Consider the following 16,746-nt stretch of genomic DNA (forward strand, 5'->3'; position numbering starts at 1 on the left):
TTTGAAGACAATATCACACTTCAGTTTCTATTTGATTTGATATCCACTCCACTGGCATTGTGTGATGTAGGAACTTGTTGTTTTCATAGTTTTTTGGTTGAAAAATTCCATGGTCTTTGAGCTATCAATTATATCCTATGTCTTTTTTTAGGTTTAAGACCCCCTATATCCGGTAGCCACATTAAATCCTGACGATTCAGAAGTTGAGCTCCAAACGGGAGGAACTCCGGTGCCTACTTTCTTCATTTTCACAACTTGAGAACGAGACTTTGTTTGATGGGTATTGAGCTCTTTACCACTCACACAACAGGCGTCAGGTATTTTAGGCCTCTTTGTTGCTTGGAAAAACCAACCATGGCGTCATGAACTGAAAATTTTTGAGAATGTACCCTCGGATTTAACTGCTGTATAACCCAAGGTCCCTGCAAAGTGATTCCAGAAACTGAAATGAAGTTATAACTTGGTTATTATGATGGAATGATTCAATAACAAACAAAGATGTTGAGGTACACAAATGTGTAGTAATTCGAATTTTTTGATTCTCAGATGCCAAAGTATTAAACTGAACAACTAGAATTGGAATTCGTGAATGATATTTGAAGCATTGATAATGTAACTTCAGAGAGGTTAAATAACGTTAACATGTATATATTATTGTACCCCTCTAGCTATCAAAGCTAGATCATTTTCTCCTTTTTTCACCTTATGGATAAACTTGGAAAACTTAAAAGCTCAAATATAAATATTGTAAGTAAATATTAAAAACAACGTATTGATAACCAACCTATATTGGTTTTGGAAAAACGAAATGCAAAAATAATTTAAAAAAGTTTGTTGTAAAAAGTTGTATGAGAAAATAAAATATCCATTTTAGATATAATTTTATCCGAAGGCACTTCTTCAAAAAAATTGAAAGCTATTTAGCTTGGGTTAAACTCTTGGCTTAAAAAAATTATTTTTTAATTTGAAATCTCAATGGTAAACAAAACCTGAATAGATTTGAATAACTTTTCTATCATGAATCAAACAAAAAACCATAAGATGAAACCGAATAGAGCTTAAACTACAGGCGAATAGACTCAAAATGGCGGTTCTTTTACAGATTCAACGGCGGGGGGCACCGGCACCAAGGCAGAAACAGTAATAGTGCTGCTCCTTCAAAGCACGAAAGGTCCATATAACCAATGACATAAATGAAGAGGAATTAAGACAATCCACAAATTTTATATTCAAAGCATCTCCCACCAACATTGCAATTCTTTTAAGTTCAATCAATCCATAAAATGTAAAACTAAAATCAAACTCACCTGCAATTCTACAGATTTCAATTCTTAAAGTTCCTTCCTACCAAAATAAAAGGCTAGTGGCAAATTCTGCTTTCAGTCAACGGAATTTAGAATACATTGTATTCAAAAAAATTGGATAAGAATCACTGGCACCAAAATAAATAGACGCATCAAACAACCAAGAAATAAAAAGAGTTTGGCTTGTAATCAACATGCACAACTGCCTCTTTGCTCAGTTTCGGTCACAGCCTCGGGTATGCCCTGGAAATATCTGCAATCATATGCACATAAGATATCAGTCAAAAAATTAAATCATAAACCGCATAGCCTTGTAGTCAATCTTAAAATGTTAAAACCATCTACACAAGACCCAATATTTTTAAAGGTGAATAAGTGGAAGAAGAAACAGTTTATTACGGTAATCTTGAAAGTTAATATGTATTTTGGCACCATTGAACAAATAGTATAGAAACAAAAGTCCTAATGCAAAAGAGTGATAAAAAGGAATCGCATTATCAAGTTTTGAATATAACTACATCACAAGAAGAAACATGAAGATTTATATCCTACTAAACAGTATACAAGTAAATTTTCATCTATACAATAAGTATGCTGGTAATAAGTAGGCATATGATAAAAGCAACATGCTTCAAGGTTAAAACCTATGACAGCGATGCAATGAAGTTATCATGATTCTCATGAAAACCATTTCCTGTGGAGTTCTAATTCTTGTGATTTCCACTGCTCACTTAAAGGGCTTAGGTCAGCATACCACATTGAACTGTCTAGAAGCAGCTTACTCTTTAATTACATATCATCTTTCCTCATCAAGTAGCACAATGGATATAGTACATTCACTATTTAATCAACCAATGTCCAATGAACAACCCTGTTAAGGAATATGGGTCTACCTAATACTGCATACCCTGTTCTTTTCACTAAATATATATGTTAAATTTATGACTTTCACACTACGAACAAAAGATGTATATGTTAAGTTTGAGACTTTCACAAAACCAATCAGATAAGATGAGGCAAATCCAGTAATATCCTAAACAGGTTAACAAGCAACTGTACCTTTTACGCTCCTAACGTAACCCAAATTATACTCTAAAAAACATGTTGAAATGTTAACAACATATTCCATTCTTCCTTGGCAACATCATCCTCTTTCCCTAACAATTATAATGTCCCAAAAGCTAATGATCACAGTGTGCAGTAAAAATGCAAGACAAGAGCATAATTATCTCTGAATCAACAGTGGTCAATGAAACAATGCGTCTTTTTTGTCAGTAACACCAGGTTGGAAAAATACTAATGTAACTGGCAAAATTCACTCCAACCAGGGAATAGACTTACATGTCCTGCTCGCGCTCATTAGCTAGAGCAGTTTTGGCAATACAAAGGAATGCAGCGTCAACATTGATATCTTCTTTTGCTGATGTTTCAAAGTAAGGCATGTTTCCTTTTGATGCACACCAGTCTTTTGCTTTCTTCTCTGAGACCTACATGACTCAAGACATCACCTTTTAGGCAGCTGTGTGAAGGTAAAAGAAAATTTTTAAGTGTAGATACTATATTTCCTTACCACTCGGCTATTACCACCATCTATATCTATTTTGTTCCCAAGCAATATAAAAGGAAATGTCCTGGGATCAGCTGGATTTGCCTGGAATGAAAATGAAAACAGAAACCATATTCAGCACTCAAAACAGATGGAAACCACTTGCTCAAAGAAACTAAGATATAGTTTAGAGGAATGAAAACATAAACATAAAAGAGTAAGCAACCTCAGAAATTAAATGGGCTGCTAGGAAAGATCATGCACATTGAAAGGCAACAGGTCAGATGTCTGATAATCAATTCCTAACTAGACAAATATTAGCATGATGCAACTAGGCACCAGAAGGGAAAAAAATTGATACTCCCATGAGCGTCACCAATCCTTAAAGGTGCTGTTCCCTTGCCCATAATTACTAAGATCCTCTTTTGATCTGCTTACTTAAACCCATACTGCTTCTATGAACCAGCTTTGAGCAGATGACTAAGCAAAGAAGTGTTGGGAAAATACACCCATTGATGACCAAAAGAACAGCAGAAGGGCAAAAAATTAGCTCAAGTCAGAAAATCAGGATGCACATTTGAGGTTATATAACTTGCTCTAGCGGCTAGAGGCAATTATCCAACACTTCTCTAAATAAAATTGTATGTTTCATACATATTCTTTCCAGGTGCAAAAATGAATAACTGTGAAATAAAAAATGATGAAGACAAATTGACAAGGATAACAAAAAACCACTTATGAGACCCATTTTTCCCTTAAAGTGGAGGATAAAATTAAATCAACCTATGTCCTAAAATCAAGTCATCTAATGTCAGCCCTATAATTAGGCAAAGAAAATATTTGCTTACTGTATTTACAACAAAAACGATAGATAAAAGGAAGCAATCCAAAAGAATTTATGAGTGCAACCATAATGTGCCAAAGCTAGGCTGAATAATGTATTTGAACTTATGAAACCATTGGTAATTCCAATATCATAAGTATTTGAAATCAGACACTCGTAACAAGAAGTAAACCCATGCATTTCTTCTTCCATTTGGAAAATAAAAGAAACAAGCCTTTGGTCAAGGTCACTCAATGATTCAGTTCTAAGGATATTGAAAGATAGCATTTCTTTTCATAAAATGCTCCCTTTGGACGGAAAAATTATTCCATGCCTATTGCTGTGCACACATCTTGTATCTTCTGGCACAAAATGGCCTTAACAAGAGCAATTTATACAACCCAACTGAAATAAGGAGATTGTTAAACAACTCCGTTGCATAATCAGCTCGTAGGAATTGCTCAGCAATTTTGCTTCCATGGATTCCCATGTTGATATTAGGCTTAACTTTATGTTCACTTTGCTCTTCAACTCTCTTCCACCCTTGTAGCATAGTGCCTTTCAATTTTGGTTTCACATACAAGATCTTACTAGCCTCCACCATAGTTTTTCACTCAATACAATTCTCCAAGCTAGCTTCCCAATCTTTCCCAGCCTCCAGCATAGGCTTCCACTCAATATAATTCTCCAAGCTATCTTCCCAACCTAAGTAATCCTCCACATGCATATTTCCATGTAAATCAGCTCCTCCAATCCACCTCATTCTGCACAATTTGTGGGACAAGGCATCATGAAGGCGGTTTCCTTCCTTGCCATAATCAGATTCAGCAGCAAGACTACCTTTTGGTACATCAAACTGGTTGTTTGCACCTTTTGTAATCTCCATCTGGGTTCTGACTAGTTCCTATAGCAGTTCAGCATAAACGGCACATGATAATTCTTCAAATACACATCGTATTACAGCCAATTTTGTTTCTTGACCCTGATTTCCTCTTCCTCAATGTCTACCGCATCGAACAGTGGCTTAAAAGCAAATCCTACTATAAACTCTAGGATCTAGTTGGCATTTGATATAAAATTGGTGAGGTTTAGGGAGAAAATAGCAATAAATCCAGAGATGAGAGAACTAAGGCTGAAAAACAAATAAGATTGAAGTTAGAACTCGAGAAAAACATAAGGTTATAAAACCTCTAGTTGTTCCATATATTAATTCAAAGGAAAAAATAATGTGACTATCAAAGCTATTTTACAGCTTATTTATATAGGGCTACGAATAAAGCTTCAATTCTAGCCCTATATTTAAACCCTAAAGATCAACTTATAATCCTAACCGTCTGTCTGTATGTCTAGTAGCAACTAATAAAAAAGAACTAAAATAACAAAATAACCTAATAGTGAAATTGCACAATAATAGTAGTTCCTGGCGTAAATTTAACAGCTAACTTTGGATCCTAGACAAATCATGCATATTAGCCATTAAAGAGGAAGTTGTGCATGTTTTGTAGGAAAAAGGTGGACGGCTCCTTAGACTTTATTAATAGAATTACATATATATCTTAAGCTTTTTTGTATTCTATATGCGCACACACACAAACAAACATATCTTGCGCATTACCTCACTTAGGGAACACTCATTTTTGCACCTTGCAGCCTGTGCAATATACAGGTTCTAGCACATCAAATGTGCATTGTGCCCTTAACAACACAAGTGATAAGGATGAATGTCTTGGGTTAGACTTTTTTCTAGACTCTCAAGATATATATGACTAAAAAGTTATCTCACACTTCAGCCTTCCACTGGTCTATTTTAAATCATTTAAGTAGGCTACTGTTAAAGGCAGGTGCATACCAGGGAGACGGAGAGGAGAGATACCTTAAAAGATATTAAAAATATAGAAATAAATACATTTTTTATAGCTTATTTATAACTTGCAGTGAAGCAGGATAAATTCCATATTCAGCAAGGTTGGAAAGGTTTAACCAGTAGTTGTAGAATAAGTTAATATATAATGCATTGCTAGCTGACATCCCTTGACAAAAAGGAATATATTTATCATGGCAGGGGTAATAAAAGCAGTTCAACATGCGTTACACATTCTTCCGACGTGTTACAACTAAGTAAGTTGATGTTATAGAGGCACAAAAACAATTTAAAGTGAAGCATATCGTTCAATAGGACATGCAAAGCATAATGCACTAAACAACTAAAACCAGTATGAAAAAGGAAAGAACAGAGAAAGGGGGAAAGGAAACCTGTTTAAGAAACTCGTCATGCCAATTATCAAGGGTATCGAATGATTTCATAACATTAACATCGTAAACTAGCACACAGCAATCTGCACCCCTATAGAAAGCGACACCAAGACTCTGAAACCGCTCCTGTCCTGCGGTATCCCATATCTATCCAATGCAATCAAAATAAACCATAAACATGCCTTCCACGACAACTTCAAAATCAAGCCATAAGAACATAAAAATATCCAGAAATAAATAAAAATAAAATAAAATCTCTACTTGCAGAGTGACAAGGCGATCGTCAATCTGGAGTTCCTTAGTAACAAAATCAGCACCAATGGTCGCTTTATATTGCTGACTGAACTTCTTATGAACATATCTAAATTCAAGCAGTTAGTTCTAACAAGAATGCTCATTTTACAGTAAATAAACACCCTATAAATGAACTGAGATTATTCAGATAAAAATTAACATTAAAATCAACTTGACCCATAATACAAAATTTAAGATCCAAAAATTAACCCCCGGAAAAATAAGAGAAAATTTACACAAAAATAAGAAGATTCAAATACAATTACAGTTGAAAGGATACTGATTCATCAAAGACGTCTTGCCCACGCTGACATTGACAATAACCCATCAATTGCAGAAATAATACAAAATACTTATTTAAAAGAAGAAACTATAAAAATTGAAAACTAACATACCCGCTGTCGCCGAGAACAATGACCTTGAGCAACGTTCGTCTTCTCATTGACATGGCGGTAAAATTAAGGGAAAATTTCCAGTTGTGGTTGATTGATTTGAATTTGATTTACGTTTTTTATAAATCTTTTTTCAGAAAACTTAATTTTTACACTTTTGTTTTAAAAAAATTGTTTTGCCCTTTTGGGTGCTTTATAGTACTGTAGATGCAAAGAAATTCTTTTCTGTACTGTCTCTCTTTTCTTTTGTAAAAATATAAAATTATATTTTTTTAAATTGAAAAGGACACGGAACTTTTCCGAGCGCTTATTTAATTAATAATTAATTAAAATTTTGGTTAAATAGTAATAAATAAACGAGGAAACTAAAAATTGGGAATTGCGGTGCCGGACGGTTGCCAATTGCTTGAAGGAAGTGACTGCGCATGTTGTTCTTTACCCTTTCCGAATGTACTAGTTTCAACTTTCAACTCATAAGTGGCTGCTTTTTTTATTTATTTTCTCTTAATTTTAAGGGTTTTTTCGAAAATGACCTCAAATTTTTTTATTAATTATAAAAATATCCACTTACAAAATTATAAATGAAAACAACTCATTTGTTACAAAACTTTCAGTGTTTTTGTTACTATTGATGACATCACTTTTAATAATTATCCAATTTTAAAAAATAATAATTTTTCGAGTGTCATCTAGAAATGATTATATGAAATTATGATTTCATATTATTCTTATCATTTAAAAGTGACAAATCAAATTTTTTCTCTTAATATTTAATTTTTTTATGAAAAAATTTAAATCTAATTAAAAATGTTAAAAATATTGACAAAACCAATATATATAGGCATACAATCATTAAAAATACTCATATTCTGAAAAGAAAATATTTTAATAGTTATTATCATTCTTATTGACGATATCAATATTTTTATTTTAAGAAAACAGGTGTCAGATTGATACCTGTTGGAATTGGGCTATTGCAATATTTTAATATTTTAATCAATCTACGTATAGTTACAACTGTATATCCATGCTATTGGACTACTGCAATATTTTTTTAACCAAAAGATTTTATTATAATATATTTTTAATATATCTCCCGTATAACCATTTAACTATTTAAAAAGAAATTACGAGAATTCAATAATAAATACTTAAAGGTAATAAGTACTATGAGAATTAAAATGTTTTTTAATTTTTGAAGTAAATGAATAAATTTGAGTCTTGAGATTAATATTTAATTTATTTCGCTAAAATAAACAGCATAACATTCAACTTTTTCCTTTCTTTCTCTTTTCACAAAAGAAAATAAAATCTGAAAGCGAAAGATTATCCAAATAATAGCGAGGTAGATTAAATCTTAAATTTATGACTTAAATTTATCTAATTTAATCTAAGGGTTTAAAATAATGTGACTCTTAGAGCCCTTATTTTAATACTTTTTATTAAAATTACTATCAAATAATACATGTTCAATCAATCAAAATTAAAATTGACTTAATATAATTTTTTATACATATTTTATCAAGCGAAATTAGAAATAACTCAATACAAAATACAACGAATTGAAGATCAAACATATATATAAGCAATACCAACATATGATAGATTAAACTTCAAATAATCCAAAAAAAAAACTCACACGTGATATATAGTATAAAAGGACTCAAAGTTGATCCTGTAAGGTGTTAGAACTCAACCATTACCAACACTACTAAGGCCTCATTCAAAAATATATAATATATATAATCTTTTATAAGTTTGTATTTATATATATATTTAATTTATTTTTAATTCTTTTAAAAATTTAGATGATGATGTCACCTACATTGTCATCTTTTTAATATAATAGATTTGTTAGACTGTGACTAAAATGTAGAGTAGGGTTGAGTTTGTCTGTTTGTGTAACTCTTTTTCTTAGGAAAGAAAAACAAGGAGAAAACATCCCACCAACCATTTACACGTTTAAAATATTCTCTGCCTCACTTAAAATATCATCATTGACTTTTTCTTTTTTGAGTTAAACCTTAAAATAGCGAGTTCAGTTATTTCAAATATCTTAATAAATTAAAACTTATTAAAATAAATATATTTAGAGACTAATTCGATTTTTTAAATATAATCAATAATAAATTTAAAATAATAACAAATAATGTTAAAAATTTTGTAACTAAAATGAAAATACGATAATTTTAATAAAAATCTTTTTAAATAAACATTTATTTTTAATGTGGTGTGTCGAAGTCATTTTTAATTTGGAAAAACGGGGATCGACTTTAAAACATGGTATGGAGTCGCCACCAATTTATTTAGGTGTGATCGGGTCACATTGTGATCAATCATTCTAATAAAAGCATTTTGGTTTATTAAAACAATATTTTGGTCTATGAAAGACTAGAAAACGGGTTCGGAAGTCGGTTACGTACGAGGAAGGATTAACACCCTCGCAACACCCAAAATCGGTACCATATTGATCAATTAACGTCCTAATGTTGAAAATTTGGAAAAGATTTTAAAATACAATTCCTTTAAAAGCGTTTAGATAGCTTGAATTGGATGTCGAGATTCTCTCAGAAGGGATAAAATATCATGTCCAGCACAATTGGATACAACATTTCAAACCCTCAATACGAGATCATCCCATAATTTCCAAAACTCATACATTTGAAATTTCAAAAAGGATATTTGGCTATTTAGCCAAACGGTAAATCGAAACCCAGTACAATTGGGCACGATTTATCGAACTTCCAAATACGAAATATTGTCTCATTTTAATTTAAGAAAACATGGATGAAATTCCAAAAGGATATTCCGTATTTTAGTCGAATGAAAAATCGAAACCCAGCACGATTGGGCACGATTTATCGAACTTCCAAATACGAAATATTGCCTCGCTTTAATTTAAGAGAACATAGACAAAATTTCAAAAGGATATTCTGTATTTTAGTCGAATGAAAAATCGAAACCTAGCACGATTGGGCACGATCTCTCAAACTTCCAAACACGAAAGATTTCCTCATGTTGAGGGGGGCTCAAGTTAACAATTATAAAAACCGTATCAAAATATACTTGTTCAATTTGTTTGGAAATAAAAGACAATCGATATTTAGAGAATATGAGAATCATAATCATGATGCATTAACAAGAAATACAAACATAATTACTTGCATGAAACAATAATATATAACTATAATATGAAAACAAAAAATGACACATAATACACAAAACAATATGAAAATTTGGAACCGACATAACACAAAACAATTTAAAACCTATATGAAAAAATTTACAAAGGAATAACACATGCTAAAATTCGAAATACCTCATATGTACATAAAACCGATAATATATAAACGATTATTAAATTATATAATATGCAAGAAGAAATTCGAAATAAATAACATACAACATAATTTCAAATAAAACCAATTAAGTTGACTAGCGATATATATGTAAAAATGAAAAAAATAAGGTAAATAACGTATATACATATACAAAAATATTAATATATGAAAGTATTTAAAATAAACAAAATATACAATAAAAAAAAAGATTCCTAAAAGAAAGCTAAATTGTACATAAATAAATTTTAAAGAAAATATATATAATAAATCTAAAAGAAAATATTTACATACAATAATATGAAAACGATAATGTATATAGAATAGAGCTAATTTTCATAATGCACGTAACATATAGAAGAGTATATAATATCATACAAAATTTTTAAACAATATTATATAAAAGAAAATTTTAAAATAATAATTTTATAACTTAAACAAAAATAAAAAAAACAACGCAACTTATCAAAGTAATTTAAAATGTATACATAAAAAAAATGAATGCCAAATGAATTTAAAGAAATAATGAATGACTTATAAAGAATATAAAAACATGAATTTTAAAGAACTCAATGGAAATAAAAATAAAATTAAGGGGATAATTTGTAGACAAATAGAATTCCTAAAGCGTAGACAAGAAATGAAATGCGCCCAAATAAATAGGGATTTAAAATACAAATATTCCAACTCACAAAAGACAGTATTTAAATGAGAAGCAAAATGAAATGATGCGCAAATCTTTCGAAATAAAAACCGATATTCAATCATTGTTTTTGTATTCATATTTAGTATCTCCTCCCTTTTTCTTCAAAAAAAACCGCCTCTTTTACAATAGTTTTAAATGGCTTTTATAACCAAATTTTACAATTTATTACCTCTTTCTTTTTGCAGGCAAGTGGAGTAATGGAGTTAGTGGAGTGATTTAGTGGGGTGACAGAATTAGTGGCAAGTGGGGTGATGGAGTTAGTGGTCGGTTTAGTGGGATGCTAATTGGATGGTTAGAGTTTTGGGCTCTGCTTGTTGAGCCCGGGTAAAATTTAATCTCTATATGGTGCGTTTAAATTTTTCTTTTTATCTTACATTATAGTATTACTTTAATATTACATGCTGAAAAGGTTCCTTCACAAACCCATAAGAAATTGAAAAGTTTAGGCTTTCAAAATGAAATCTGGAGACCATTTGTGATAGAGAAACATTAATTACAATTTTTTTTCTTGATTACTAAAATAAAATTTTATTTAATTTTATTTATTAGGATTATAAAATTGGTTAAAAATTTTCATGTAAACTTTCTAGATTTAAATTTTCTTTTATGTACTTCTAATTTAATCTCTTTAATTTTTAGATTTAAAAAATTTAGGTTTAATTATTAACATTGTTAAATTTATTAGTGTGATATTTTGAAATAAAAAAATACTCACTTAGTAGCCATGTAACTAAAAATATATAGCATTGTAATAAACCTAAATTTAACAAATAATTTTAACAGTGTTAACAATTGGACTTGAATTTTGGAATCCGAAACGCAAAGAGACTGAGTTCCTAAAAATAAAAGTATATGGACTAAATTTTAGATTTGGAAAGAATATAGGGATTGATGGTATATTTTAACCTATAAAATCTATGTTTGTTAATTACTGGTTAATATAATATTCGGTATCTTAGTTTGGCTCCAATGTTTAATTTGATACTTGAGTTTATTTATACTAATCTGGTATCTAAATTTGTCTTCAAAGTTCAATTTGGTATCTTCAGTTTTGTTTTTCAATTTGATATAGTTATTTTATCCCAATTAAGTAGTTGAGTTTGATTTTAATATTATGATATCTGAGTTTTTTTTCTTCCAATTAAGTAACTATATTTTTTATTAGAATACACATGTCAAATATTTATTGTGCCACATAATATCATTTAATCGAGATACCAAATAAAATATTGAATCTAAATGAATAAAAAATTATAAATTTATATACCTCAGTATTTATTTTGATGGGCATTTTAAATGATTTTTTTTTATTATTAGTGACGCTTGGTAAAAATAATGATGTATTAAATACAAATAAAAAAAAATTTAATGCAAAGGCAAAAAGTCTAAAATACGTGGAAGTATGAAAAGGGCGACTAACTTCTTCCGCAAGGAAGTTCCCATGAAACCCCTCCTTATCTATGTTTTTTTTTTTTTTTACAAGCATCTTAAATGAGCCCAAATTAAGGACTGTCATTATAAATTGAATCGAGAAAGGAAGAAATTTCCAGCTCCTTTCATGTTGTTTCTCAATTTTCGAAGATATTTTCTTTTTTCCACTCACACCCTATAATACGTCAAGCTCCAACCTTCCTATCAGCAGCACCCAACTCAACCCCCCTTTGCACTCACACCATGGAGCTTAACAGGGATGATCACCTAGACTTTGAAGATTTTCTAGTTCTACCTCACCTTGAAACTCACAAGGAACCTGCCGCTGCTTGTTCTTCTCTTAAAGCTAAACCCTCCATCACTCTTTCTCCAGTCAATGGCAGCTGCCGGGACCTTCCAAGCAATACCTTATGTGTAGATTATATGTTGCAACAGTAATTAGTTTTCCTTCATATATCTATGTTATAATGTGTAGATAGTGTTGGGAAGCATAATTTTATGTTAATTATTTATATCTATGTAATTCTTTCTTTTACTGATTCTTTTAATTTCTTTTTGGTGCGTAGAAATTATGAGGGTTATGTTATGGAGAGAATGGAGGGGGAGGCTGCGGGGAAGGTTAAAGTTGCATTCAGAACCAGATCTTGTCTTGAGATAATGGATGATGGGTACAAATGGAGAAAATATGGGAAGAAGAAGATTAAGAATAACCCTAACCCAAGGTATTTAATTATGTACAAGTAGCTAGCTAGCTAGCTATGGTACTCTCAGAGTTGCAAACCTTCAAGTTTAAGCATGTATATGAACCTATTAATTCATGATATAGCTACAGTCCTTTATAACCATGGAGTTAGAAAATATTAGTCCTCTCATCTCATTATCATCCAACATCCAATATATGCTTAATTAGCCAGAATGATCATATTTCATAGATATCTCACCTTCCAACTCCTCTGGAAACACAACATATTATTATTCAAAAAAAAAAAAAAGAGAGATCGCAATATATAAGATGCATATATAAGTGATTAAAGCAACCGATGAAATCAGGCAAGCGAGTAAACATTGATGATCCCCGGGGGGGGGGCGGTTTATTGGCGGTTTACTTGATATTCTAATGAATTTCGTGGCTCTAATTAAGAGGAAATATTAATATACTGTATGGTTTTTCCGGTCTCAGATTTTAGTCGACTGGTATAAATATCACATCCACATGCATGCAATCATAATAGAAGAGTAGTTTATATATATATATTGATGGAGGGGCTGACGATGTATATGTCGAAACGCAGGCACTATTACCGGTGCTCAATGGAAGGATGCAAGGTGAAGAAAAGGGTGGAAAGGGAAAGAGAAGATGAGCAGTTTGTGATAACAACCTACGAGGGGAAGCATAACCATGAAAACCCAGCTGCTGCAACCTCTCTACCTGCGCATCAGAATCTCCTACGCTACCATTAATGCCTTAAAACCTTTATTCTTATGCACTTCACACACCCTTCCAGTATTCTTCATCAACCCTAATAAACTATATATGACTAGAATTAATATTGCTAATCCGTACATGCACTTGTTTAATCCATCACTCTCTCTCATATATATTGCTCTTATCTTCCTGATTAATATCGTCTGATGATGCTCAATTAAGTTGGTGAAAGTGGCAATGGAGGACTCTGGCATGGAGAACATTAATTAGATATGTATGTTTGTCAAATAACTTTTGGTATATATATATGTATATTACATGCCTCTTCTCTCTCCCTCTCTCTCTCTATATATACACACATACATATGTATTCCTACTGAATATAGCGAATTGATCTGTCAATGGATCAAGTGAGATTGAGTTTTGGGGATTAAGGTTGATTTTAGTATCATATATCATTCTTGAACTTTGATTTAGAGAGAATATTTTATATACCGTATGAGTTTTACTATTATTGAATAAAATAAAAAATAATTAGAAGATTTATAAATAAATACGATAATTTCTTTAAATATAATTAAAATAAATACTAAAATTTTAAATTCTAAATTTTAAACATTAAACCATAATATTAGATACCATAAATTCGAAAGCTATTAATATTCATTTATAATTGTTATAATTAACATTTATTTATGTTTAAATGAAATTATTTATTAGTATTTATTTATAAGCCTTTCATTTTTTTGTTTTATTTAATGTTGAGGTGCTATATTATTATTCACTAATAATACATGAAATATACACACCGATGATGCATCAATTATTATTTATTTGATTTATACTATAACTATGATCTCAAATTATCAAATCAATTTTACAGATTAGTTTGATTATATATAAAACTTTAAAATTGAATTTTGAATTGCATATATATAAATTTAATTTTATAAGAAAATAAACATTGATTTCATAGAAATAATTAGGTGATGAAAAGTAAGAAAAAATTATCAATGATAATATCAAAGTGAATGAAAAAAAATTGTTCAAGTAAAATTTCTATAGCAAACTTGAATTTTAGGGGAGAAATAAAAAAAAAATTAGGGGTTAAAATTAAATTGTAATTTCTACGATAGAAAAAATGTAATTTCACCATTTTAATAGACTATATCTTTATAATTTTTAAAAGATTAAATCAAATTTTTATATTTTAAGGGGACTAAAATATAATTTTACTTTTATTAATTTAAAATTTTAAAAATTTTAAAGAGATCATATGAAATTTTTTTATTTTAGGGGAGCCGCCAGCCCCCTAATTTCACCATTGATTTGTTCTATATTATACTACTATATATTTAACATAACTATAAAAGAAACATAAAATTTCATTTACATGACATTGTTATATATATTTGGATAACTATTTGATAACATATGTACTTAATTAATTTTTATAAAATTAAAAATTAAATAAACGAGAAAAGTGCATAATAATTTATTTGACTCTTTAATTTTAGAGAGAAGTCATTTTAGTTCTTCATTTAATTTTCCGTCTCTTTTAGCTCTTGAACTTGTATTATTTGTCAAATCACCCCAAAATATTTTTTTTATGTTTTTTTAATTTTTAAAGTTTAAAAAATTAATTAATTACTTACGTGGCATCCAATAAAATTAATAGACATTAATTTTTTCATCTATTTTGGTGATTTGACAAATAACATGAATTTAAGAGTTAAAAGAAATAAAAATTAAATTGAAGACTAAAATGATTTTTTTTTATAAAATTAGAGGACTAAAAAAATATTACGCCCAAATAATAATAATATATATTTACTCTTATATATAAGTTACATTATACATATAGATAATACATTGATATAATCAAAAATTGATTTAGGCTCAACTTTAATGATTGGAGTAATTAATGGACCTCATTTTTGTTGATCAATATCATTTGGTGTGGCTGTCCTTTTTTCCTTTTTCTTCTTAAATCTTCTCAAATATGAATAATTTAGTTGTGAACATAGATATGTAATTTTTAAAATTATATTATAATAAATGAAAATATTACTAAGCCTTGGAATAAAATTGGTGTATGCCCATATATATTAGTTTGCATTCTCATACGATGTATGAATTGATAGTGTATATAATTTAAATTTTAAATTAATTTTAATATGAAAGTGTTTAACGTATGATATTATTATATTATAGTTTACAAAATTATATTTATTATTTTCATATAAAAATAAAAGAAATAATTGTAAATTGTAAGAATATTATTTTAATATAAAAATAAAAAAGGTTTTTTTATCATTAATAACATTATGTATATAACGTTAATTGTGAAAATTATGCATATTTACTAAAATAATTAAATGTTACACTCTATAGAAAATTTAAAAATTATGGACAATATTATTCATTTATAATTGGGAAATAAATGGGAAAAATTGTATACATATTTTTAGGAAATATATTCATTTTATAATATTTTAATGCATTTAAGGTCTAAATTAAGTTGTCGAAATTAAATTAATTGAATGTACAGTGATATTTTTATTTTTAAACAATTATATTTTAAAATATTAAGATTTAATAAAACTTTTTAATATTAAATATTTAATAAATTTTCAATATATTTAAATTTCATAATTACTTTTCATACACTTTTAATTCAAATATTATAACATTTTTGTATTAATTTTAAAATAATTTTAAAAAATTAGATAAAATTTAAAAATAAGATTAAATTTGTGATATATGTGAAATACAGGTAGTATAAATTAAAAAGGCAGATGAATTCATTATACAAATTGATTTGGGTAAAAGTACTTATTATGAAAATATAAATGGTATAAATATTATATTTATTTATTTTTCTCATTTCTTGGGTCCTTTTCCAAAAAAAAAAATTTACTTAATAAAATAACTATATATCATCGACCCAAAATTTTTAAATGTTATAATCATCAATAAAAAATTTATAATAACCAAGTTAATCGAATTACACAATACCTGATACATGCAAAAACATTAGCAATTAGAAGTCATAAAAATATTAACTAAATTCAATAACATTAATAAATTACATTTGGAACAAATAATTAAATTAGTTTAAGAAAAATATATGACATCTTCTTTCTTGACGTTGTGTACCAACGCTATTGTCTACTTTCAATTTACGATGATTTGTAAAATCTTTTTACGTAAATTACTGTGATCTTGGATTT

At 29.0% G+C, this 16,746-nt stretch overlaps 2 protein-coding genes across 2 annotated transcripts; one reads left to right on the forward strand and one right to left on the reverse strand.

Annotated features, from left to right (window-relative positions):
* Positions 1-1,204: 1,204 nt before the first annotated feature.
* Positions 1,205-7,080, reverse strand: LOC107914079 (ras-related protein Rab7). The gene is made up of 7 exons (XM_016842815.2): positions 6,616-7,080; positions 6,501-6,527; positions 6,188-6,287; positions 5,927-6,073; positions 2,875-2,955; positions 2,646-2,791; positions 1,205-1,557 (listed from the first exon to the last, which is right to left on the reverse strand). The coding sequence occupies exons 1-7, from the start codon at positions 6,666-6,668 to the stop codon at positions 1,494-1,496; spliced, it is 618 nt and encodes a 205-aa protein (XP_016698304.2). The 5' UTR covers positions 6,669-7,080; the 3' UTR covers positions 1,205-1,493.
* A 5,102-nt stretch (positions 7,081-12,182) lies between these two features.
* Positions 12,183-13,710, forward strand: LOC107916166 (WRKY transcription factor 71). Its single transcript, XM_016845318.2, has 3 exons — positions 12,183-12,521; positions 12,654-12,809; positions 13,380-13,710. Exons 1-3 carry the CDS (start codon positions 12,331-12,333, stop codon positions 13,546-13,548), a joined length of 516 nt encoding a protein of 171 aa, XP_016700807.2. The 5' UTR covers positions 12,183-12,330; the 3' UTR covers positions 13,549-13,710.
* Positions 13,711-16,746: the final 3,036 nt, after the last annotated feature.

This window comes from Gossypium hirsutum, chromosome A05 (assembly GCF_007990345.1).
Source record: "Gossypium hirsutum isolate 1008001.06 chromosome A05, Gossypium_hirsutum_v2.1, whole genome shotgun sequence".
NCBI classification, from domain to species: domain Eukaryota; kingdom Viridiplantae; phylum Streptophyta; class Magnoliopsida; order Malvales; family Malvaceae; genus Gossypium; species Gossypium hirsutum.